Genomic DNA, 25,779 nt, shown 5'->3' with positions numbered 1-25,779 from the left:
TCTGAACTAGGGGGGTTCAGCCCAGCCCTGCTGCCCTTGGAAGTTACCTAAAAGCTCTGCCTCTGCCCTGCCTGCTGGCAGTGAGTACCAGAGCCGTGTGCAGGGGAACAGAACCGATGCAGCCTGCTGGTCCGTGCAGCTGCCTCCAGGTGCAGGTTTGGAGGCTGGGGCAGCTGGAGCAGCAGCAGGACTGGGCTGCCTGCTTGCTTTGTCCGCTTGTTTCTGCCCTTCTCAGCTCTTGGATTTAGGGAGGTGTAGTATGTGAGTTTATCATCACATGTGACTGACCTCCTTCCATGAGAACAGTGCAGAGATGTCTGATTTTTCGCCTTGCACACAACAAAACAGCCAAGTGAGTGCTACTGAACACCTTCCCATCCTGCTTGACTGTCTTCTGCCCTCCTGGTGAAGGGAGAGCTCTCAGGACAGTTGACAGTGGTGAGCATTGTTGGGAACAGAGAGCAGTGAGCTTTGAACCTCAGCATTTTCTTATTCCTCTTGTGCCTCGTGATGCTCAGCGATGCACGAGAGGTGTGACGTGGAGAGGGCTGAAAGCTGTCACCACAGCCCTGGTCTGAGCGAGAGCAGCTAGTTTCGTAGACAGGTTTCATCCCTGGCAACGTTTTGGATCACCAGCAAAGCAGGCCTGTGGAGAGGTCCTTTCCTCCTGCCCTGCCCTTGTTTCACACAGGCACGAAGCTGCTTGGGCCAGCAGTGAGTTCAGGTCTCCAGGCTTGGTTGAGCACAGAGCTCGGAGCCTGGCAGCCTGTCAGTTTCCTGCAGCACTTTTCTCTCCATTGCTTTTTTGCAATTTGTTCTGCAGGTGATCGTGCCCATCCTGACAAACAGGAAGAACCATCAGGGCTGGCCATGGGTGGTGTCACAGGACATCATACGTCATGTCCACAGCTTGAAAAGTGCCGTCTTCGTGGTGGTTGGCCAAGTGAAAGGCAAGACCTTGCTGCCTCTTCCAGCAGGCTCGGAGGGAATAGAGAATATTGATCTGGGACATGAGAAATTGTGAGTATCACTGCTTGCTGTCCTCTGGTTATGTTCTACTGATGCGTGTGCTGTGTTCTGGGGAGCCCTCACCAATCGTAGTGGCTCTTACTGATCACCATTGACTACTGCTTATCCAGACTGCCCAGATGAGTGTATTTTGCTCTACCTGTTCTCTTCCTTACAAACTCTGTCTCTGGGGAGCGTGCAGCACTATAAGCAGGCAGGAACAACTCAGAAAGTGACAAGAAGTTGTGAACACACAGCAAAGCAACAAACTTAATGGAGAAAACAAACTGAACAAAACCTCTGCTGCTTTCCTGTTACCTCTGAATGGGAAGCCAGAGTTCTCCTGCCAGAATTTTTCTGGCTTCAGTTTGCCAGTGCATCCCCTCAGCTGCGCTGCTCAGAAGTTGTTACCCACCTGTTTGTGTTTCATGCTGACTGCTTGGTCAGGGTTATTCTGCCTCCCCTCAAAACTGGATTTGTTATGGAAAGGTACCTGAAAAAACAGCTACAACTTCCTTCAAGTTTCTGAGCTGTTTGTGGTCCCACAGAGAGATTTGAAAACTGTTGCCTACGTCCTCTGGGGTGGCTTACTGGACGCGCACTGCGTTTCCATGAGCACTGTGATAATTTCTGTAGTCTTGATTCATGGTTAGACCTCCCTGGTGGCTGTTGTGATTCTGAAGCTCACTTTTAGTCCCTGAGGGATGACCCCCAGCAAAACCACCCCAGCATCTCTGGTTAGCACAGCCTGGGGAGGCTGAGCCCCTGCAATAGCTTCAGCAACTGAAGAATCACTATCCAAGTGCTAGTGTTACGTCAGGCAGGGTGCCCACACTGCAACTGGGAGGAACTTCCACTCTGGTCTCCTCAGCAGCCAGCCCAAACTGGGAATTAAAGGGGTTTGAATTCTGCAGTGCTGTGAAGCTGGCCCAGGACAAGGCAATAAAGCCTGGGTAGCATGTGGTAGCAGATACCTTTGCACACTGTGTCATCCCCATGCCTGGACTGCATTTGCACCCTGTGGGTCCTCAAGAGGTGTTTTAGTGAGTGTGGTGGGACCAATCACGCCTGGGACTGGACGTGGTGTGGGTGGGATGGCAGGAGGCTGTGCTGCTTCCCAGGCAGGGAGGTGGCCTGCCCTGAACACACCTGCCCACCTACATGGTTTCTTTCCGTATTAAGTGAGTTAGTAACAGTGGCTGAGAGCATCTTGCTGCAAGTGTGGCTCTCCAGGCTGGACACTGAGCCCAAATGGATCTGATTGTTTGGGGATGGCGATGTGGAAGCTCTTCCACCATTCCTTTTGTGAACCTTGCTCGTAAAAGTGTATTGTTGCCTGGATTGCTGTCAAATTTAACTCATTTTCTCCAGATTGCAATTTAGGTATTGAAGTAACAGCAAGATCTTCATTTCTGATGGTTTTCTGGTTTTGAAACATAAAGCTGGACCTTAATCTATAAAATCTAGCAGGTACAGCTGAATAATGAGCATAAACAAGCAGAAAGCAAAGTTAACCACGCAGTGTGTTATTTTGCAGCCTGGAGCAGATTGACAAATCTCTTGTACATGCCACGGAGTCAGCTATCATAGACTGGAGCTACCAGATCCAGAGAGCACTGAAGAAAGAGTCCTCAGAGCCTCTCCTGCAAGGCAGTAATCCCAACCCCAAGGTGGAACTGGAGTTCTGGAAGAACAGGTACCCTGGGCAGCCTGGCTGGAGCACGGTGGGCCCTGGTGCCAAACCTGGCTGGTTTGGAAGGAGCCTCGTAGGTGCCTCTAGCAAAGCTGCTTGACCAATTGCAAATGTTGGGCTGCCTTGGATTCGTGTAAGGATTTGAGGCAATGACCACTGCTCCCAAATACGTAAAATAACCTGATCTGCACAGTTCCTTGAGGTCATAGGGCAGCTGGTTGCGTTTTGACTTAGTCCTGGTGTCACATCTTTAGGGGAGAGTTTTGGAAGTGCTCTCACTGTCTCAGTTCACTAGGAGCCAGCCACAGCTGTAAGAGCTGATGGACACCTCTCTGGATCTTCTCAGCCCAAGTAATTTATTTGTGAGGTGTAGGAGATGTCCCACTTCCTAAGAAACAGAAATCTGGTTCTCTGCCTTGGAAGAGGTGGTTTCTGTACCTGAGGCCGATTAGTGCAGCCACTACCACTAAAGTGGTAGTGAAGGCTAATGAAGTTTTCAGCCTTCTCAGAAGCCATCTTTTATTTTTAAAAAGACTACCAACTTGAAAAGGCATGTCAACATTTGTTTGTTTTTTTAATTCAGAACTGATTTTCATTGCTGAGCCTCTCCTGGCTGGAATGTAGTAGTCCTCTCAGTCTCTCTTGGAGCATGTGTGTCATCGACAGGCATGTGACAGCTCTAGATACCCAATGGAACAACTGATGCTTGCAGATGGGAAGGGGTTTGAGATACTGCTGTCCCTCTATGGCCTCTAGGAGACCCTGCTCCTTGCAGCAAAACCTACAGAGCCTGTCTGCACCACAGCTGAACTGATGAGTTGAGCTGATGCTCGCTCAGTTTGTGAGCTTGTAATGTGTCTTGGTTGTTGCAGGTGTGATGACCTGGAGTGCATTTACAGTCAGCTGAGGACGAGGAAGGTTGGGAACATGATAGAGGTGCTAGAGAGAGTTGAGAGCAGCTACTTACCAGCCTTCAGAGCTATGCTCACGGATGTTGAAGCAGGTGAGATAATGGTGCAGCTTTGATATATCTGTATGAAATGACCTCTGGCCTTTGTTTTACCTAGTTTTACTAGGTTTACTAGTTTTACTGGTTTCAGTCCTAATGTGTGGGCTTGGTCCTTAGGAGTCCACTATGACCATGAGGACTGCAACCACATTGCTAGCCCTGTTTTGTGGCAAGACATTTGTCTGCTTGTGCTTTTGTTTCTAAGCTTGGCCAAGCACAATCACGGTTCTGTTGAGCCAGACCATTCCCAAGGGTCAGGGTGAATGGATTTGGGATTTCACTCTACTGTACTAAAGCAATCACAGTAATCCAGCAGGACTCATCCGAACTGACCTGAAACAAGATGTATCTTGAGACTTTATTACATCAGCTCCTGTGGTGTTGATCTGCAAGACTGAAGTTTCAGTACAATAAGGACAGTTCTCACAGCCAAGAGAAAGCAGACAGGCCTTAGGTTATTTCCCAAGCTTGGGCTGCTGCAGTCCCAACCTCTGTGGAAGGGTAGCAGCATTTTGCACTTTATGATGAAGCCCTTTGGGCATGCTGATTTCAAGGTCACCCCTTTGCAGACCTCATTTAAGGGTTGGCAGTGGAGGTAAGGATATCTCTTGCTCGAGATCCCTGCCTACCTGCAGCCTTCCAAAGGTAAGTAGCTTTTCTCCTTCGTTTCTGCATCCACAGCTGCTCCACTTGGGCTTCTTCTCATTTGCTGTAGCCAAAACTTTGCCACCCCACTGTTATTGCAGTACTTTCCATCCCTTTATAGCATTACAAGGGTATTAAATCATTTTTTTTCTTCAATGAGAAGAAAATCCTTACAATGAAGGATTTGTTTTCTCCTGTTATTGAAACAAAGTTCTGCCTTTAACATGCAGCTACGTGAAGATAGCGAGTGAGTTTTGCTTAGGGGAGTTCAGCCAAAAGAAATACTGCAAATTCCCCTCTGCAGTGAAAACCAGCAGCGCCCTGCTGCTCCGCTGCCTGCAGCTCACCGTGAGTGACCCTGCATGTTCATCTTCATCTCAGCTGCTCTGTGGCAAGAGAAAATTATTCAGGCTTTGCCAGCTGTGTTCATGCTGACAGATAATAACACTCTTTACTTCTCATGGAAGTGTTCCTTCTTTTAAGAGCATACTACGGTATGCACAGTGCATGGGCAGTGCAGATCAGTAGGGCTAGAGAAGGACCCAATGTATAAGGAGCCAAGAATTCACTGTCAGTGTAATTAATTCTCTAACAGCCTAATCAAAATAAAAAACGTATTTGGTTTTAGTACAGTAACAGCAATACCAACTGGGTAATTCAGACTGTAATTGTTAAATCCCATTACAGCACAGGTCAGATTGGTGGAGTGCTCTTTGTGCTGATGTCTGTGGGTCTGTGCAGGGAGGTCAGTGTTGCTATTGGGGGTTTCTTCCTTCATCGTGGATTCTGGGGTTATCTTCATATGTATCTGGATACTTCTGTCGCTTCTTGTTGGTCTACAGATGTAATTGCATTGTGATCATATGGTGTCATTCATGTTTATGCTCTGTAGGATTTTTCTCAAAGGTGAAACTACACAGGTGTACAAAGTCAACTTGTGTCTGTGTGGCTGAAAGTTTTGGCTTAACTTGTTGTTGGACGGCTGTGCTGTACAGCCAGGACGAGTGGGACTGTGGTCACCTGTGTTGCTGGCTGCTATAGCTGAAAAAAAGCTCAGGCCAAGACAGGCCCTGCAAGGCTCCTCAGCCTGTGCTGCATGGCAGGGTCTGCAGGCTGCTTGGGGCGATGGCAACACACATTTACAGCACTCGTTTGCCCACGTCTCATTGAGCAGTTGCAGACCTGGCTTCCGTCTGTGCTGGTTATTGCCGTAGATGAGCAGCGGTCCTGGGCCACCTTCTGCACCTGGGTGTCTCGGTCCACCTTGTGGTCGATGGCTGGTTTGCACCATGTGTAGGTGGGTCTCACCAGCTCTTGTGCTGCTTCACACAGCTTTGAGTGAAGCCCAGGACATTCACCTGCACCTGATGCCCCTCCGGCGCCATTTGGAGGACGTAGAGAGGACTGACTTCAGCGAGGTGCAGCCGCTCCTGCTCCCCCTGCTCCACGTGGTGTGTTTGATCTGGGTCACCTCCAAGCACTACAGCCGGCCTGCACGCATCGTGGTGCTGCTGCAGGAGATCTGCAACCTTCTCATCCAGCAGGTGTGTGGCTGTCACGCTGATGCTTCCAAGAGGAAGCTTTCTAAATCTAGTCCCTCTCTCTTCCTCTCTCCCATCCATCCCTGGCAAAATGATTCTTTCAACTTCAAACATTCAGTGCAAGAAGTGACCTCCTGAGTGTGATTTTGCTGTTCCAGGCCGTGGTACACCTATCTCCAGAAGACCTTCTAAAAGGGGAGATGGAGGAGAGTCTGAGCAAGGTGCAGATGGTGCTTGGCATCCTGAATGGATTCAAAGAGGCATTTGAGGACAGAAGGGAAGAACTTCACACCTATTATAAATCAGGCAAAGAAGTGAAGGAGTGGGACTTCCATGCCAAGATGGTGTTTGCAAGGCTGGACAGATTTCTGAAGAGACTGGAAATGGTGGAGGTGAGAAAATCATTGCAAGCCTTAAGAAGAGCTTTAATGACTTAAGTTCATTTGTTAACACCTTCACTGGGTGCCTGGGGATGGAGTTACTCGCTGTTAGGTCTGCTGGAACTTTGTTTTCCCTCATCCTGCCCAGTAAAATGATTGAGCTACTCAGTTGTGCTTTTCTGTTCAAATTGGTAGGTGTGTTTGTTCTTCCAAAGAGTCCCGTTGGGCCAAGGGAGTGGGAGTCACTGGGGGCTGTGGATCAAGCAGTGCCATCTCTGAGACCCCCTGTCCTGCTGCTGCTGTCAGAGACACCCACAAGCTGGGTTCTGAGAGGCTGGGAGAGGCTGCCTTTTCCCCATGATTATGTGTGACCTGGGAAGAAGCTCACTGCATCATCCCTTCGTGTCCCGGTGGTCTGCCAAGGCAGGGCGCTGTGGCTCAGGGGTGTCCCATCTGCCTATTCAGAGGCAGATTGGGGTTGTTTTTCTCCTCTTGTTCTCTGCAGTGGAACAGAAGGTTTTACTAGTCAAAGTAAGCTGTATATTTTTATGCATTATTTAATTAACTGTACTCAAAATCGTTGTGACTGATGTCTGTTTTAAGACTCTTCATAATGATGGTTTCCAATAAGATTTGCTGTGCAGTAAACCAAATTATTCTGGTCAGTGTAGAGATGAATGTTAATAGGCATAGAGTAACTGCAGGTCATCATGAGGACAATATGAGTGACACAGTAATTATGCACTGTAACTCTGCAAAGACTCTGGGGCACTGTTTGCTCATTGCTTGGTTACTTCGAAAATGGGCTACAGAAGAAAGCCATTATGGAGGGTTTGAGCTGCACATGTACTGACATGATGGCAGAGCTTTGCAAGACTGTCCTACACCCCCAGGGATGGAGAAAGGCTGTACAGTGTGCAGTCAGGTGGAGGAGCTGAAAGGGGGAGAGGAATGAGCTGTAAAATAAAAACAAAGGCACAGCAGCCTATTAATGAGGAAGGCTGCTGTCTCCCTCTCTCTTCTTTTCAAGCAACCCAGTGAGATAAAATGAGGGGCAGAATTTCATGAAGGGTCCAGTTACTCTGGTGCACAGGCAGCCTGTGAGCGTGTGCAGAGAGGAGGGCTCTTCCCTTCTTCATCTCACAGTTTTGCTTCTTTTCTGCTGTAAAGCTGCTGCCTGGCTGGGGTGGCCCTCTGCACTCTGTAGTCTCAGCGGTGCAGGATGGTTCTCAAAGCTGTGAATGTTTAGCTGCCAGAGACCTGCGACATGTAGTTCCCTTGGCTGGAAGCTGTTCCTGATGAGCCTGGCCTTGGCTGGAGCTGCAGTCGCATGGCATCTTCCCCACCTTTGCATGGAGGGAGGCACCAGAGCCTGGCAATGCCTTGGCATAGATGGGAAGCTCTGGACCAAGGGCTGTCACCCGTTCAACAGCCCACGTGGGGTGAAGCTCCCTTGCTGCTTAAGGTTGTCCCTGGAGCTCAGGATGTCTGCCAGTGCATTCCTGTGCTTGGGATCAGCGCGCTCCTGGTCCTCTGAGGAAGACCAACACCGATGCTCACGCATGCCCACCAGGAGTCCTACTGAAAGGGAAGGACAGGGTGGTGGTTGTGCTGCTGCCATACCTGCTGAGGGGAGAATTTCCTGAGAAGTAGCACTGTGGGATCAGGCCTGCTCAGGACGTGGAGGGTGGGAAGGAAAGAGCTCCCCGGCCATCTCAGCAGAGATAGGTCTCACGTTTTGAATCTGCTCCCTAAATAACCTCAGGAGCAGTTTCTCTGCAGGCGCTGTGTTTACAGTGACAGCTTCAGCTCCTGCTGGGCTGTGAGCAGCCAGTGGTGCCCATGACGGGTAAGATCTGGCTCCCTGCTTGTGCTGCTCAGTGTGTGCCTGGGGAGGTTCCTGCATGTGGCAGCAAGCGCAGCTCCCTGCTGGGACGGCTGTTCTCATTGCCTTCTGTCAGTGTTATAACCTGCGCGTGTCTCCTTTGACTTGAAGGGTCTCCTGTCAAATGCCTTGGATCTGATGAAGCTGGAAAAGATTGAGTTCAGTGGATTTAAAGGGAAGGCCCTGGGTCAGAAGGTCCTGGACATGCATGAGGAATTCCAGGAGGCGTACAGGGTCTTTGCAGAGCGAACCTACGACTGCCTCGACCTGACCAATGCGGTAGGTGCGACTGGGAACAGCAACACCACGTGCTTGTTTCCAAAGCACTGATGAAGAACTGGCCCGCATGCACTCTTAATGACTCCTTCCCACCTCTTCCTTCCTTTTGTTATGATCTTGTCTGTCACTGTGGGGGAAATTCTGTCACTGGGAGACGCTGGTCCTACAGACACATGGGAGCTCCTGCAGGCCCATGCTGGCGTATCCTGCCAGTTCAGGACCTTAGACCAGTGCAGCTGGGATGCCTGGATTTCTGTGTGTTTTGCCCAATGTTTTACTCTAAGTGGCACTTGCTAATGTGTATGAACTGTACCATCCACATTGTTTTGTTTCCCAGCTCTCAGTTCCCAGATGGTCAGCTCAGGTAATCCCTGGGGATGCCTTTGCTTGTCTTGCTGCACACATGATGTCTGGTGCTCTTGGCATTCAAGGATTCTATGTTTAAATAGTCATAGTGCTTTAATTAAAGGACCATTGCCAGTCCTCTGAGTCATGGCTCAGTGAGCATCCAAATCCCAGATGCTCACAGCAGCACAAGCAGGGCACAGCAGGTGAGCCACTGTACTTATGGTCTGCATGAAAACTCAAACTCCTGGCTTTGACACCAAGCCGTGTAGCCTGTGCAGGCTGTGAAGGAAGAGTGGGAATGGAATTTCTCAAAAGATCTGTGTCGTGATCTCAGCAGGAGAAATCAGAGATCCTCTGCTTGTCGCATTTGCTAAATTGAGTTGTCAGGACGTGGTTAGTGCCATGTGCATCCAGAGGAGGGAGTGCTAAAACAAGTGGCCACAGGGTAGCTCAGTGCTGAGAAGCTGCAGTCCCACACTGCTTCACGGTGATCATCCAGCTGGAAGGAGAAGGCAGAGTCCCTCCTCCTGCCTTGCTCTGAGTTGTGCTGGGATGATGGGCAAGTGGGCTGGTGGTGGGATGCAAGGCTGGTGTGTCCGACCTGTGGGTGGTAGGGGCTGTACGGCACAATGAGGACAGCTTGCACTTCACCTCCTGTAGTTCCCAGTGGCGTCTCTGCAGTGGGAAGCACAGGCACCAGTGCTGCCTGGGAGGGTTTTACTTGCAAACTGCTTGCTCTACATCACTCCTTGTTCAGGATAGAGGACACAGAAAGAGTGGTGACAGTGGCTTTGCAGGGGCTGACTTGGTTTTTGTGACCCCTTGGCTTCTTGAGTCACACTCCTTCTTTCAGTGCTTGAGTTTTCCACCCTCTGTTACTGTCTGGAGACTTTTTTTTTAGCTAAATTGTGACATCTGGTCTTGCTGAAGCTCACTGATGGCAGAAGTAAAGCTGTTGCCTTGCACTTTGTTTTTCCAGTTAAGAGACACACAGCCTAATTTTTATGTGCTTTATCCAGATTAGAAAGGCCAAAGCCTTGCAGTTTGTCAAGTCCAGCTTTTGATTTTACTTGAAGGAAAAATAAAACAAGATTTTACTCTTCAGCTTCAAAGTGTTTATTACCTTTAATCAGAACAAGGGAAGCAGTGCCGGAAGACAGTGGAAGTTACAGAAATGAACTGTTGAGGTTTGAAAGACCTCTGGAGTTCACCCAGTCCAACCCCCTGCCCAAAGCAGGGTCAACTAGAACAGGATGGTCTCCAAGGGTGGGGACCCCATAATCTCTCTGAGTATTTTCAGTGCTGTTTCACAGCCTCATGGCTTGCTGCTTTGCTTTCCTACAGGATTTTGAGCAAGACGCCTTTGATTTCCAGCAGAAAGTAGAAGACATCGACCGGCGTCTGGGAACTGTTTTCATCCAGGCCTTTGACGATGCCTCAGACTTGGAGCACACCTTCAAGGTTTGTTGTGATAACACTGGCAGCTCTGGGGTCTCTGAGGCTCACCCACAGTCTGTTAAACTGCAGAGCTGGCAGGAGGGTGTTTGCAGATAGCTTTGAAAGTATTTCTGCTCTTTCCATTAAGACACAAACAGATTAATGTGGTTGTTTTCCTTCCCTTTCTTTACCTGCTTGTTCACCTCTGCAGCTGCTGGAGATGTTTGGGAGCCTTTTGGAGCGGCCAGTTATCGCTGCGCATGCTGCTGGCAAATACTCTGACCTCGTCCACATGTTCAGCAGTGCCTTGAGAGATGTTAGGCTGATCTACTCCGGGCACATACGGGCAGAGCGGGAGCTTGGTGAGTAGGGATGCTGAGTAAGGCTGATTTATTAGAGCTGGATGAATTCTGGGGGGGGAAATAACTTGTATTTTCTGGGGAAAGTGAAACTTCTAAGTTACAAAAATGTACAGCCACTGTATCTCCCAGTGCAAATGGAAATGCCTGGGAAATATCTCTGTTCTTAGTATTAAAGCAAAAAACCTACCAGGGTGGGGGGGAGACTGTGTGCACGTGTGCATGTGCACGCGTGAGTGTGTGGTATGCAGCTGGGAATGGAGATTCTTACTGGGATTTTCCCCATTAAGGCTGTGACAAGAGTTCTGTTCATCTAACACTGAGCGGGACTTTGCTCCTGCTTGTGTGCTCCCCAGTATGAATGTATGATGTTTCTCTTGTATGCAAAGGAGCGAATTCTTCCTGGGCAAACTCTGCCTCTGTGTCAGCTCCATTTCTAACAAGAGCTGGCTTCCTGATTGATCAGAGCCGTTCTCAGATGCTTGCGTTTAAGGGAGAGAGCTGGGAAGTTAACATGGTTTTGTGCAGACGAGTTGCTTTTCATGTGTTTTTGAGGTTAGAAGGGCTGTGTTCAGTCAATTGCAGTTTCAATGTTCCCCCCAGGCTTCCCTGCTGTGCATAAGAACATGCCACCAGTAGCTGGAGCCCTGCGCTGGGCTCAGGAGCTGCGAGCGCGGATCCAGGCACAGTTTGGTCACCTCAGGCACATCACACATCTGTGCGTGGCTGTTCAGCTAAGTTGTTTCATGACTATCTTGGTATCTTTTCTCTAATCAATCTGATTTTCTTTCTGTACCGAACATCATGCAATGCTTATAGTTTGAAATATTTCTTAGTTGAAGAGGAGTGAAATGGTAGCACTGCCTCTTCAGCTTGCCAGGAGTTGCTTTTTAAGGAACTTGTTAGCTGAATTTGTTTGGAAGTGGTTAATAGGCACAGTAGTGGTTAATGGGCTTTTGAGCTGTGGTTCTAGGTTGCAATTACAAGACACACTGGAACCTTTTTCCCTACAACTCACTCTGTGTGTGCTCCAGTACCTCCCTGGGAGCAGCCAAGCCCTGATTCTGGTATCACCCAGTGGAGGGCAGAGAGATGCTGGGCCGGACTCCGCTGGGCTGGGTTGGTGGAGGGGAGTTTCAGGTTGGTGAACACATGAAGACTTGTCCTGGGCACTGACAGAAAACAACTTGCTCAACACCAAATAAGGGAGCGATCTCACACAACCAAGGAAAGAAACTATGCTGAGATATTTTTCACCCCAAATTTTGTTCTTGTGGCTCATCTTGGAGAGAGGCGGTCTTGCACTTGCACTGCTACACCTAGTGGCACTGTGCGTAGACTTCAACATTCCTGAAACAATGCATAAAAGCCCCATAAGTAAACCTGTGTTGGACCTAGGATAATTGAAGGTACCCTGGAAATTGTCTTGTGGCTCACCGGAACAGCTTTACTTGAGGCTGAGTAAATGAATCCAGGTTTTTAATGTGCATGTCCAAACTAAGCCATCTCCATCACTGTCTAATATTTGTGGTCTTCTCTCACCTTCATTACCACTGTGAGTCTTTAAGTGCAAGTTGTTCTGCAGCAATAAAGACATCTCTGTGGTGAGACAGGCTCTTGGACCATCCCCAGCAGAGCACCCAAGTTAGCACACGCGTTTTGTTTGAATCCAAATGGTGAAGTTTGTAATCCATGAAGAAGGACCTGGATCTGCATTTCACATTGATTTTCTTTCCTCTGTTTGGAGTGGTTAATAACGTGCCTGCAGCAGTGGTGGTGTGATTCTGTTTCCTACAGTGCAACTTGAAAGAAGGAAAGGATTAAAACAGAAGAAAGTTGGTTTTGCTGGGGCTTGCACAATGCTTGTCCAGCAGTGACCTCTCAAGTGCTCCCTGTGCTTTCAGCTGAACTCACAGTAGATACCAGTTGCCCTTTGAGCTCTCTGAGAATTTGCTAGGTTTTAAATGAATCTAGTTTTTATCAAAACGTTCTCCAAAATCAACAACTTTTCAAGAAGTCTTGAACCTGGGATAAAATTCTTATCAGCATTACTTTGGTTGGCTGCCTCCATGGTGGCTGGGGTTCTGCCTCCTGCGCTGTGGGGTGCTCTTCCCCACTCCCATGGTTTGAGGGGCACAAATCTGGCACTACAAATAGCTGTGTCCAACAGGAGCCATGTGCTGCTTCTTTCTGAGCCTCTTTGGTCTTAGAAAGTGGTGTCTGGTGAGCAGAAAGTTGCCATGCTCTGCGCAAGTGCAACTTGTGAAACTGGGAGTGTTGGACATGTTAAAGAGGCCAGCCTTCCTCCAGCTGCACTGATACCTTCTTCCCATCTGGTGTGTGGTTCCTGTTTTGCAGTTTGCCAAAAAAACACTTGAGAGGGGTTGTCCAAGCCCCACTCACTCTTTACGGAGCAAAACACTTTGGGGTGATGTGGTGGGGTGAAATGGTCCCCAGTCATCTACAATCTGTCCTACAAAACGGGAGGATGAGCTTATGAACTTAGAAAGGGGTAAATACTGACTGCAGCCTTGCAGAACTACACGTAATGCTGTTTGTCTGTTTTGCTACCAGCTGCCTGGACTCTACTGAAGGAAGAAGGGTGTTGGAGAGGTATGAAGAAATGCTCCAGTTGCTTGACAGGTGAGTGGCGGTGCAGGCAGGACTGTAACTGTACAAAATGATGTTCTCCTCCATGCCACCTACCACTGTACTTGCCAGTTCAAGGCCTAGGAATGTTCCTTTCTAAGCCAGAGAGGGTCTTCTGATGAGAGAAGAGGAGGAATCCTTTTGCTGTGTGCCACAATCTTTTTGTGATGCCTTGCAGTGGGAAGCTTTCTGGGAGGAGCCTAGCAGAAGCACTGGTACAAGTTACTACTGGGTGTAGAAGTTACTGCGGTTGACAATCTGGATTGACCAGAAGTTGAGCTGCTGTTGTTCATTCCCAAAGTGTATCTACACTGCCTGTGATGTGTGTTTTCCACAACTCACAGTGGAATTTATTATCACAGACTTGGTATCTTACAGTTTGATGTTAAATCTGATCTGGTCGCTCTGGGCTTTCCCTTGTGAAGTGACACCTCCCCAGCCAGGATTCATCTCTGCAGGGTCTGCGCTTTCTTGGTCAGCAGTGCAGGTAGCCGAGATGCAGGATCGCTGGGAAACACAGGGCAGGTGGAGGCAGCCTTGGTCCTGATGTTCAACCCCCCCAAAAAAGCCACTGAGTAATCATGATGCATCCTTTCAGAAGGGAGCAGACCAATGGGCAGATCCTGGGTGACTTTGGCAGAGTTGTTTTCTGGGTGACATTCTCCAGAGCTCTCAGGTGACAACATGATTCAGAAGAGACTTTGCTGTTTGGGTGGTTGTTACCATCCTTGTCATGTGAGCTAATAGGACCCCGCTTCAGTCTTCAGAGGTGTCACTGAGTTCTCCAAGAACTGGATCTCCATGAGGCTGATGGTTTCTCACTTCTCTAAGATAAGTGAATGCAATGGTATCCAGCCCAGGGTTTGTATGGGTGTAGACACCTGTCCTGCTTAGAAACATTGGAAATGCCCAGCAGTTGCTTACCAGTTACTTCTAGCCAAATGCCTTAGAAGTCTGTCTCTAAATCAGTATCCTCTGCTAAAAGTGGTACTTAAGTGCTGTTTGTCCTCCCGATTTGGTACTGTCTCTGTTGCTTTGGGTGTTTGTCTTCAGAATCGAGTTAATTGTGGAAATGATGTGAAAGGCTTTTCTCATCCTTTATGTTCAACTTTCAGAAGTGGGCTTGGCTTCGTCTGCTTGTACACCTGTCAGCTGGCTAAATAGCTACGTGATGAATGTGTGGTTTTTTTCCTGCAGGTATCAAGAAAAATTGTACATAACCTGGTCCCAGACAGTCTCTGAGAAGTCACAGTACAACCTCACTCAGCCTCTCGTCCGGCGAGAACCAGAAACCAAACTGCTCACAGTCAATTTTGATCCCCAGGTAAAAACTACTGCCAGCTACCCTTCCTGCCTGTCTGCAGGCATCTCTTCCTGCTGGGCTTTTTTTTTTTCTCACTGGGCTCCACTATAGGAAGGTGATTGGGTGGATTTGGTATTAGATCTGTTCTGCTGACATCTGTGGATCCCCTTCTATGATGAGTAACATGAGTATACCACTCTCTGTTTCATCTGTCTCCTGAGAAAATAACAGGATTGAGGTTTTAGCAGAGCTGATTCTAGTGAAAATCAGTTGTGGGATGTAGCAGGGCACACAGATGCTTAAGCATCTCCAGATTAGACTTGGTGCTGGTGTGAAGAGTGCTGGAGCTTGAGATCCAGTGTTTGGTTCATGTTATGTGTATATGAACTCTGGGCTACCCAAAAGGGTATAGTATAAGCCAGGAAAGGTTCATTTCGTTACAACAGTAGTGTGGCTGTTAGATTCTTTTATTGAACTGCATGAGGCTTGAAACAGATTTAGGGTATTTTTCCAGTAGCCTAAGATTTCTTCTAAGGCCTGTCTTGAGCACGGACGGACCATTCACCTCACCCAAGGTAGAATCTGGGGTCCAAACCATCGCAGCGCATAGATGGACTGAGATTTTTCTGGGGCCTGGTGCGAGCCAGTAACTGGGAAATGTAAAAGTGTCATTTAATGGGAGAAACTAACTCTCAGGGTCCTGGGGTGCATTGGCACCAAAACCTTCCCACTTTCCTGGGTCTGCTGCAGTTTTAGTGTTTAGATTTTACAGCTCATTCAGACTTGGCCCTCAGTCAAAGGATTTGTCTATCTCCTTGGAACTTCCTTTCTAAGTTGGGAGCCAAGTGGCCTCGGGATGTTTTTTACCCTTCACCTTGGGGTTTGGAGCCTGTGATGTACTGAGCATGCCTGCTCTCATCTCCTGTGCCCGTCTTCAAGTATTGCTGCTCTTCTGTTCTTTGCTTCCCACAGTCAGGACAGTCTGATTCCCTGGGTGCCAGTTAAGCTCCTTCATTCCCTCCAGGGTGGATGGGAGCACCTTGCTTTGCCTCAAGGCATGTATTTGTAACCCTCCAGAAGAGTCTTTGAGAGCTCTCCTCTCTTGGAAGAAGAGGAAAGGAGGACTATGTTTTCAACCCCATGTTGGGCACATCCCAGACCCAGACAAAGAAGAAGGGAGGGGAACTTGTCTGTATCTCACTTGCCCTCTTGCCCCTTCAGCCCTCCCAACATGTGCAGTTCCTGGAGCACTTTACCATACTAGCTACAAAATACAATGAAGACTTTTAGTCTTAAAAGTCACATATTATGCTGGAATATCTTACTGTTCCCTGCACTGCAGGCTTGCATTTATACTGGGTTTATAACTGAATAAAACTCATTAATCCCAACAGTCACTACTCCAACTGGGGTGGGGAGAGGTATCTGGAAGGCTTTGCTGGTAGGTGGGCACTCTGAGATGGAAGGACTTGACTTGCTAGGTTTGGGCCATGGTGTTTGTTTTTTATGCCAGTCATCTCCAGTTAACCAACAGAACTGGAGTCTGGTCCATCTTTCCCTTAAATAACTGCTAAGCTCTTAGACAAGAATATTGCTGAAAAAGTATTGGTGAGGATGGCTAAAAGAACCAGAGTTCATCGTGGCTTTTAAGGGCTGCCTCGAGTTTACTTGCTTGGTAGTTACCAGAGCTGCCTGTCTTTGATTGGAAAGAGAACTGGTGACAGAAATCAGTGGAAGACAGACAGAGTACAGACTTGGAAGTGTCCGGATGCTTTTCAGAACATGTTGATTTATTAACAAAATAGCAGGCAAACCCTGAAACGTTCAGACATTGGAGAGTGTATGCTGGGTGAATGGAGAGGATTGCTCTGTGTTCAGCTCTCTGCCTTGGTTTTCCAGTTGGTTTCAGTGCTGAGAGAGGTGAGCTACTTGTCTGGCAGCCAGATGGGAAGCATCCCACCAACAGCAGCAGAAATCTATTCTTCCAAGGAGTCGTACCGACAGATGGTGGCCAGTTTGGAGCTAATGGTGAACAGATACAACAAGATCCTGAAGACAGTCCTGGAGGTTGAATACCCTCTAATACAGGAGCAGCTGCGGGATATTGATTTCAGGCTGAAAGAGGCAGAGGAAACATTGAACTGGAAGATGGAGGGTAAGCTAGCTAAGCACTGGGTAGTGTGAGCTCAGACACTTGGGTCTTGTCACATTCTCCCGTGTACCCAATGTCTGTCACTGGCTCCCAGCCGCACTTCTCAGCCCGCAGCACAACAAGGGGTGGTGAGGTGAAGAGCAGCCCCCAGCTTGCCTGCTGCTCTTCCTGTTCCCTTACTGTGCTGGCCTGGTAGATGGGATCCTGCTCCCTTTGGATTCAGCCTGGAGAACGCCAGATTTGGGTTTGTAAAAGCTGGCAAGGCTGAGGTTGAAGCATCTTTTGTTGCCTGTGCTGACCGCCCAGTGCTAGTCCAGGCAGCCCTTGTCTAGCTGTGTGCCTGTGTACCTGGGGCACTGCTTTCTCTCAGTTTACAAAGAGTGGGGACCTTTGGCCCAACCGTCTGGCACTGGAGTGAGCTTCTCCCAGGGAGAGGCAGAGCCACCTCGATAGCTTTTCCTTAAGGATGAAGTGCTGCAGCTGGAGTTGGGTATTGCGTGACTTTGGGATGATTTAAGTAGTGTTCTTGCTTGATCAGTTTTATCTGCAAGGCAAAGCAGAGGAAAACAATTTGTTTCCTCTTGGTGAAAGCAAACTGCTCACTGGTGGAATATATATTTCTGTCATCAGGCTTGTGGTATGAACAGGAACAAATGTCCTCCCTTGAGAACATGCAAAGCAGAAGTGCTCATGCTGAAAAGCTCTATTCAGAGAGCTCCATTGCACAGTAAAGATGGAGGGATTTTCCTGCAGACGAGTCTGAAGTTCTCTGCATCTAAATGTAATCCTTGCTGGTGCCTGAGGCCATGTTGTGGGTACAAAGTCCCTGCTCCAGTCATGGTGACAGGGTTGCTTAGCCTGCTAACTGTGCTGTGGTGTGTTGGGGTAGGATGGGGCTCACAGTGGCTCGAGGCAGGAAGCTGCTGTCGGATGACATGGTCAGTCTTGCAAGCAGTGATGGGTGAGAAATATATGAGACCTTAGGAAAAAGATGTCAGAGGCTAATCTTAAAGGTGTGTGAGAGGTTGCTCAGCAGCTCTGAAAACGCAGTCAGTCATCTTATTTCTGGCCAGGTGTCTGGGACCGCATCTCCATGGTGATGGATGGTGTCCATGACCTCGAGCAGAGGATACAGAAAGCCAAAAGCAACATTGAGGAGATCCAGAGCTTTGTGCGATCATGGGGGTCACCCATATTTGAGAGGAAGGATGGGAAGAAGGAATCACTGCTGAACCTGGAGGACTGCCAGGACCGTCTGGAGAAGCGTTACAGCCTGGTCCGAGAATCAGGGCTGAGGATTCATTCGCTGATGAAGGTAAGGGGGGCAGATCCCCAGGGATGTGTTGTCACTGTAGTTTCTCTGTGTTTCTCCCCTCTTTTGAAGTTATCCATAGCTATTTCACCTTAAAATTAACTCTTTTAACACCTTTGAAAGTTTTAGGCAGCGTTAATTGACAATACCTTTGATGATTGAGTTGGTGTGGCTGTGTGCTGGGGTGTTGCTGGCTGGGCATTGCTGGAAACAGCTCAGGACAGGAGCGAGGGCAGCCACAGCCCGTTGAAGGAGTCGTGGCTGTTGTGGAGACACTAGAGGGGAGTCGTGTATCAGGCTTCAGGCTCCTGCTAAGAGGAAAGATCTCCCTTCAAAATATTTACCTGAAAATACAAAGGCAGCTGCTGACCTTTCTGTTTCAGAATTGTTGTCCCCTGAGGAAGCAGGAGGTGATGCTGATAGTCCAGGGAGAAACTAAGTGACAGGAGAAAAGCTACTGTCCAATACTTTGGAGTTTTCCACTGACATTGTCATTGCTGAGAGATTTCTTTGCAGTGCAGGAGAAAACCCAAAGTTCTGCTTCACACCTTCTGGAGCGATGTGCTTTGTGTGGTGGGCACAGCACCTCGGCCTGGAGGGCAATGGGTTTTAGACCCAAACCACTCTTGAGGGTCTCCACCTGGCCTTGGGCTCTGGAGACAGCTGACTGACCTGCTTGGGACACCAAGCTCTTGCTGCTCACCTCACCTTGCTGTCTGCAGGCAGTCCTGGACCTCTCACCATTTCTCTGCACACTGAACCAGGATGAGGATTTTGTCCTGCTGCTGTGAGCGTAACAAGCTCAGCCCCCTCCAGCTATCCAGCTACCACCCAAGAGATGAGTGCCCTCCTGTGGTAGCCTAGGAGGACATGGCCTTGTGGTCATAGCAGCAGGGTTCATTAAAACATTGGTGATAAGGGAACTTTGTTCAACATGGCAAAGACAGTGATGCCTTCAGTCAGCTGTTAGTACTGAGCTCATTCATATGAGATTCTCTCTCTTCTAGTGTCAGCTTTCTGCTGCCAGTTTGTTTGCAAGGCGCCAGAGCCCTACTTCACCCTGTTAGGAGCTCAAGCCCCCGGCTGCGATGTGTCAAACTGGGAAGCAGCAACTTTGGGTTGGATAACTAACTAACTAACTCAACTGGCAGTGCTGTCTCCCACGTGCTGAGCTGCCACACCAGCACTGGGTGCATGTTCTCCTGCGCACCCGCATGTGAAATACATCTGAGATATCCCCTAAGCATGCCTGATGGACAGAGTGGGCTGGTTTCTGCTCTCAGCAGGCTGGACCTTGTTGAGACTGTGACTCTTGAGAGCCTCCTTGGGAGAAGGAGCACTCAGAGGACATGCCAGGGCTGGGGACCCAGTCCCAGTGGAGCCAGGAGGCTGCTGAGAGGAGCAGGGGGTGGGCAGCCTGGCTTTGTGGGGGTGCAAGGAGGAAACCCAGGAGGGATGAGTCCTTGCTGTGGCTCAGAAAACCCTGAGTTTCATGGCTAGGAGCTGACCTGGAGGAAGGGAGCATGGCAAGATGAGGAGCGAGGCTGTTAGCAAACCCTTTGTTTTGTCATCCCAACCATTCTCTAGTTTTGTTGTTTTTCTTGAATTTGAAAGCTCGATCTTTTCGAGATGTCCATTTGTAGGACAAATTTTAAGCTGTTTCAGATGACAGCAGTTTCTGACAGAAGCAGTCACCTGTCTACCTGGGTGTTCAGTAACAACTATCCGGTTTCCAGTCCCTCCACAAGGCTGCTACCCATGGGCTCCCTGGCACATATCCTTAGCTGTGAGCAGCTCTCTTGCAGAACAGGCTCAGCCCTGCTGAATTTCAAGGTGTCTTTGTTTTCTTCCAGGAAAATCAGAGCCTCTTAACTGCAGACCCAGCATCTGATGTCTGGAAGGCCTACGTGGATTATGTGGACGAGATAATCCTGGATGGATTCTTTACTGCCATTGAGTGCTCACTCAAGTACCTCCTGGAAAATACAGGTAACTGCTGATTCTTTTCTTCTGCCCACAGTGCCTGCTTCAGTCTCACCTAAGGGAAGTTCCCTGCTCCTCTTTGCAGAGAGCCATGCAGTGGGGTCAGTGGGCTGTGCCCAAGGGAATGGGGTGGATGGCTTTTCTCTCTCTGATGGAGATTGCAGCATTTGAATCCCTTGTGTGCAGCAGAGATGAGATGCACAGCATGGGGCTGGAGGAAGCAGCATTGCAGGAGTCAGGTCTCCCTTGCTGTTTTCTGTTCTGTACTTTCCCTTGTGCCTGGAAGTTGCTCTTTTCCTGCCTTCTTGCTGTGCCTCTTGTGCTGTCTACAGCAACTCCAGGTTGGGTGAGTGCCTCCATCTCCTGGTCACTGGAGCAAAGCATTGCACAAGGAAGGTATGGAGAGGACAGTGCACCATTTGTGGGGACTGGATGGACTAATTTGAGGGATCATCCCACGTCTGAACACAGCTCAGATATTGATCCTCCCCTGCTTTTACATTTACAAAGTATCAGGGGTATGCCGTCTTTGACTTGTGAGCAATCTCAAGAGCTGATTCTGCTGTTGAAAGGTAGGGAAGAAAATCTCAATCCTCAGGCAGCAGGCCAGCAAGGAGATGAGGTAGGTTCAGGAGATTCTTCCATCAGACCTCCTGCCTAAGAACATTGTGGAGGTGCACTTAATTCTGCTGCAAGCATCTTGTGTTTACCTAAAGCACGTTTCCAAAAATGCTTCCCCCTTGGACGTGAGGGATACTGAGTTGGGAATTGAAATCCAAACAGTCTTGTTTAAAAACATGCACATAACTTCAGATTTGAATTTGGCTTCCATTTCCAGTTGCTGTAGTTTTTTTTTTTTTTTTTTTTTTTTTTTTTTTTTTTAATGTGTTTCTCCAATAAACCAAAGTGCCTCTTGGTTCCTGATGTTTTTCTCCTCTGCAACTTGTGCCCTGTAATTGTTCAGCTCTCAGACTCCCTTTTGATTAGCTAAAGAGCCTGGACTCCATAAGGCTCCATTCCACAACATTATTATTATTATTTTTTTTCCAACCATTAAATCATTCTTGCCTCATCTGTTCTCCATTCTGATCTGTGGCTACTGAAACATTAGAGAAAAAGCTAGCAAGCCAGCTGTGCTGTTTGCAGGCAGACTATCACAGGACCCTTGGAGTGGGTGTCCCTGGTCACATCTGCCGGTGTCCTTACAGGGCACAACACGAGTGTTGTGTGGTGGATGTCAGTGGTGACTCGAGGTCATTTCTCTCAACCTGAGGAAGCTGCTGATGTCTCTGTTCTTCCTTGCCAGATCCCAAGGCAGGGCTTGCACCCCTGTTTGAAGTGCAGCTGGATTTAGTGATCCCAGATTTGATTTTTCGTCCCTCCCTGGAGCCCGGCACAAATGATGGTTTCTATGACATGGTGGAAAGCCTTCTCAATGACATCTACAGGATCTCCTCCCTGGTGCCCAGGCTGGCCGAGCACAGCGGCTTCCCCCACTACCAGGTCTGGTGGCTGAGCTCTGCCTGCTGCCCTGCGGCAGCACGGAGGCCCCGCTGTCACTGTGCTCTGCTTCCCTCCCCTAGGCTGACATGGAGGACATGGCTGACCTGGCTGACGTGCGCCACGACCTGATGGGCCGTGTGCAGGCCGTGATGGCGGCCTGTTGTGAATATCGCAGCAGCTTCGATCGCTACTCGTACCTCTATGGGGATGACAGAAAGGAATTCTTCCGCCAATTCCTGCTCTATGGGCACATCCTCACCGCTGCGGAAATCGAGGCTCATGCAGAGGATGGGGTCCCCGAGACACCCCCCAGCCTCGAGCAGTTCAGGGAGCAGATCGACTCCTATGAGCAGATCTGTGAGGAGGTGAGTCGCATCGAGCCCATCAGCGTCTTCCATTGCTGGATGAAAGTCGACGCGCGGCCTTTCAAGGCGTCCTTGCTGAATGTGGTTAAAAGGTGGAGTCTGTTGTTCAAGCAGCATCTCATTGACCACGTCACACACAGGTAAGAGCTGTTCCCACCTCCTCTCTCCAGTACCTGTATTGACAAAAATGAGTTTTCTCTCGTCTTGACTGGACATTAACAAATACAAGAGCAGGAGTAGGAGGGTCCCTACTTCTGTCAACTTACCACATGCCCTGCAGCTTCCATCCCCTGCTCTCTGCTGGGAACAGATACTGCTGAGTGGGTAAAGTGGAAATAGCTCTGTGGACTTGGTGCTCTTGATGTCCTACATGCAGGTCCTCCCAGGACCTGCTGTGCGGCTTTAGGTGGGATGTCTGTTTGTCCATTTGTCCTGATCCAACTGTTCTGACAGTCAGGAGGAGGTAGCTTCAAGGTCACAAAAGGGGAGTTCTTCAAACAAGTTTTGAGGCCATGTTCTCCTTGCTCTGAGTAGCTGCTTGGTTACCAGCTTTGTGCAGGGTGATGCATCAGGTGATTTATTTCAGCAGTTGCAACTGAAGGCCGCTGTAGCACTTGGATGCTTAGAAGAAGTATTTGCAGACATTTGTAGTAGTGAAGGCCACTGCTCATGGTGGATGGTATGACCTCGTTGTGGTAATTTCACCTGATGGGCAGCTCACCTTCACCACACTGCTCTCTTACTCCCCTCCCTCGAATGAACAGGGAGAGAAAATACGATAGGAAAGGCTCAAAGGTTGAGGTAAGAACAGGTAGATTGCTCCAAACTACCATCATGAGCATGATTGCACAAGGAGATCTTCTCCAAGTGGTGCTCATGGGCTGCAGGGGGACAGCCGTCTGCTCCATGGGCCTGTCCTGTGCTGCAGGTTTCTTTTGCTCCATGCCTAGAGCAACTCCTGCTCTCCTTCCGCACTGACCTTGGGAGCTGCAGGATTCTCTCTGTGCATTTTAGCACTTCTATCTCTGCTGCTGTGCAGCAGTTTTCCCCTTTCTTCATTCTGCTCTCCCGGAGCACAGCCAGCATTGCTCGCTGCTCAGCGTGGGTCCCTTTTGGAGCAGCTGGAGCTGCTGCTCTTGTGTGACATGGGGCAATCCCATTGCATCCCTTTCTACCAAACCCTTGCCACATAAACCTAATACATGTGTTCTTTTCAGGACTGTGACTTTGATAGATAATTTCTATGACAAGAGCTTTTTGTATAGTTTTACAACCAGGCAGATAGGAGCTCTTGCTTGAGAGTCCTTGACTCAGCAGTTTAGTCTTCATTAGGTGAAGAATTTAAGAACATATCTTGGCCCAGTGACATTCACAGAATTTAATCAGGTGCTTAACGCTGTTTTGAGAACAAAAGCATGGTGGTGCTGGAAAAGACCGAAGATCCAGGAGCTCATTATGCCTCTGCTGACTGTGCCCAATAGCAGGCAAGGTTAAGAACAAGGTAAAGCTAGTAAGAAAGCTTCCCCCACGTTCCCTTCATTGTGTGTTTATTTTTATGCTATATAGCTTGACTGACCTTGAAGAGTTCATAAAAGCTGCTGATGAAGGTCTGAGCAAAAGAGTTGAAAAAGGAGATTATAATGGCTTGGTGGAGATTATGGGTCATCTTATGGCCGTTAAAGAGAGGCAGAGTGTCACTGATGCCATGTTTGAGCCCCTGAAGCAAACCGTGGAGCTGCTGAAGGCGTATGAGCAGCAACTGCCTGAGGAAGTCCATAAGCAACTAGAGGTGAGTGAGAACTCAAACAGGAGTTGTCAAAGAGAATGTGACCTTAATAGCATTGCAGTAATACTGAAGACCCCCTTCCCAGTCATTAGAGGGCCTCATTGGATAGTGTTTTGCTATCGTGGGATGTGCCTTGATAACTCTAAATTTTGGAGTTCTATTGAGATTTTCTTTTAAGGCAGAGATTAAGCCTTTTGTTATGTATGAAAAACATAGAATTGCCTGCTCCAACTCCCAGCGATTACTTTTGAAAAAATTAATGCATTTTCAAATGCATCTGTTAATTAGGTTGAATTATAATTATTTTTAAATAAGCCAGTTCTTGGCAACTGTGGAGATGGGGAAGATAATGTTGGCAGAGGAGTTGCTTTCTCAAAGGACTTCATTCCTCCTCTGGGTCTGTAAAACCAGATCTCCCTGACTCAGAGGATGTCAGTGGGAACAGGTTCTGAAAGTGTTCTGACGCCTTTACTGGCTCTGATTGAATTGGTTTTCTTCTGAGAATTCCTTTTTCTTCGGTGAAAGGGACCATGAGATGAAGGTTAGAGGACATTGTGAGGTACCCAGCCCTGGGGGTAGCAGGAAATTCTCCTGTGGGTGCCCCATCCATCCAAGGCCGTGGAGGGGCCCTGGGCAGCCTGAGCTGGTGGGGGGCAACCAACCCATGGCAGGAGTGGGGCTGGGGGGGGCTGTAAGGTCGCTTCCAACACAACCATGCTGTGATTCTACGATCCGATCTTTTTCCAGTGGAGAAGTGCATGGCTATGGGTCCATGGATGCCCTGTGGTCACTGAGTGCTGTGTGCAGAACCCAAGGCTGAAAGTGGGGCCTTTCTTGGAGGTTTCCAAGGAGGTGTCTTATGCAGCTGGGTAGCAAGGACTCCCATTCTCTGATGCAGGCTTAGGTGGCAGCTGAGTGGGGTTTGGTACTTCCTTGGTTTCCTGTTTTGTTTGTTTTCCTTCAGATGCAGGAGAAAACAAACAAATTGTATTCTTTATGGCAACATGGAGTTGAATGGTTGAGTCACTGCCATATAGGGTGGGAAAAGCAGGAATAAGTTGCTCTCAGTGCCTCTCTCTCCATGGCTGGGCTGAGCTGGAGCTGGTGACGAGGACAAGGAAGCAGCTCCATGTGTGCACTGACAAAGCAGAACCCTGGGATTCAGGGACAGCAGAGCCCTCGGCCAGTATTGGTGTCTGGGCTGAGAATGTGGCCCAAAAAGCCTAGTGAGAATAAATAGATAAATACATCCCCTTCAGAAGGAAATCCCAGGTACAGCGGGGCGGGGTTGTCAGCAGCACTGTGTGCCTACAGCTTGGCTGCAGACCTGAGAAAGGAAGCAGACTTATTTAGCACCAATTTTATATACACAGACTGCAGGGATTTGCCCCAGAGTCCTGCTTCTTAATTAGCTCTGAAAATCCATCTGATCTGATGAGCTGGCACAGGCAGCCTGTCCTCCTGCCTTCGGCTGCTCACAGCAGTCTCTGGATCCCGCTGGGCTCAGTGTTAGCAGCAGTGTTCTTTCTCAAGTATTGAGCCATCGTGGGAGCCCAGAATTTCACATGGGGCCCTTTGTTAAATTATTGAAAAATACTTTCGTGATGAGAGCAGCTGGTTGTGAGGTGCCAGTCCTCAGTATTCTTCAGAACTCAGAATCCCACTTAAGTTTTATCCCAAACTGTGTGTTTAGCTTTTCTATCATGGGAATTCTTCCTTACAACTTATGGCGCAGACTCAATTGCTGTTCTGGGTTTATCAATAAACAGATCAGATATGCCATCTATCAGGTTTCAGATACACCCTACCATTGTTCAAATTTTGCTTGCAGGAGCTGCCAGAAAAATGGAACAATATAAAGAAGCAGGCGATAGCTGTGAAGCAGCATGTGGCTCCTCTGCAGGCAAACGAAATGGCAGCTCTGCGCAGGAGCTGTGCAGCCTTTGATGCTGAGCAGCACAGATTCAGAGAGAGGTTTCGGAAAGAAGCACCGTTCAGGTAAAGGCAAACTGCAGCATCGCATGAGCCCTAAGGAACAGAGCTTGATGAGGTCATCTCTGAGCGTCTGTAGCCTTTGCATGCACTTCCTACCTGCTCACAATGTTGTATCTCAACACCTGGGGTGTTGTGTTGTTGGGAGCA

General features: G+C 48.8%; 1 protein-coding gene across 1 annotated transcript in view; it reads left to right on the top strand.

The window, feature by feature from the left end:
* The window catches only part of DNAH9 (dynein axonemal heavy chain 9), a 190,824-nt gene that overhangs the window by 6,409 nt on the left and 158,636 nt on the right, over nucleotides 1-25,779 (top strand). Inside the window, exons 2-19 of the mRNA XM_042883918.1 lie at nucleotides 824-1,020; nucleotides 2,546-2,704; nucleotides 3,574-3,704; nucleotides 5,688-5,899; nucleotides 6,055-6,288; nucleotides 8,273-8,440; nucleotides 10,133-10,249; nucleotides 10,437-10,587; nucleotides 11,188-11,302; nucleotides 13,159-13,227; nucleotides 14,431-14,557; nucleotides 16,436-16,691; nucleotides 17,762-18,003; nucleotides 19,854-19,989; nucleotides 21,290-21,486; nucleotides 21,567-21,991; nucleotides 23,418-23,640; nucleotides 25,469-25,635. Coding sequence (XP_042739852.1) covers nucleotides 824-1,020; nucleotides 2,546-2,704; nucleotides 3,574-3,704; nucleotides 5,688-5,899; nucleotides 6,055-6,288; nucleotides 8,273-8,440; nucleotides 10,133-10,249; nucleotides 10,437-10,587; nucleotides 11,188-11,302; nucleotides 13,159-13,227; nucleotides 14,431-14,557; nucleotides 16,436-16,691; nucleotides 17,762-18,003; nucleotides 19,854-19,989; nucleotides 21,290-21,486; nucleotides 21,567-21,991; nucleotides 23,418-23,640; nucleotides 25,469-25,635 — 3,326 coding nt within the window. The remainder of the gene's footprint in view (nucleotides 1-823; nucleotides 1,021-2,545; nucleotides 2,705-3,573; nucleotides 3,705-5,687; nucleotides 5,900-6,054; nucleotides 6,289-8,272; nucleotides 8,441-10,132; nucleotides 10,250-10,436; nucleotides 10,588-11,187; nucleotides 11,303-13,158; nucleotides 13,228-14,430; nucleotides 14,558-16,435; nucleotides 16,692-17,761; nucleotides 18,004-19,853; nucleotides 19,990-21,289; nucleotides 21,487-21,566; nucleotides 21,992-23,417; nucleotides 23,641-25,468; nucleotides 25,636-25,779) is intronic.

This window comes from Lagopus leucura, unplaced genomic scaffold (genome assembly GCF_019238085.1).
Source record: "Lagopus leucura isolate 7727_CA_CO unplaced genomic scaffold, USGS_WTPT01 Super-Scaffold_100040, whole genome shotgun sequence".
Classification (NCBI taxonomy): domain Eukaryota; kingdom Metazoa; phylum Chordata; class Aves; order Galliformes; family Phasianidae; genus Lagopus; species Lagopus leucura.
The sequence above is the reverse complement of the archived record's forward strand: the minus strand, read 5'-3'. Positions and strand labels throughout refer to the sequence as shown.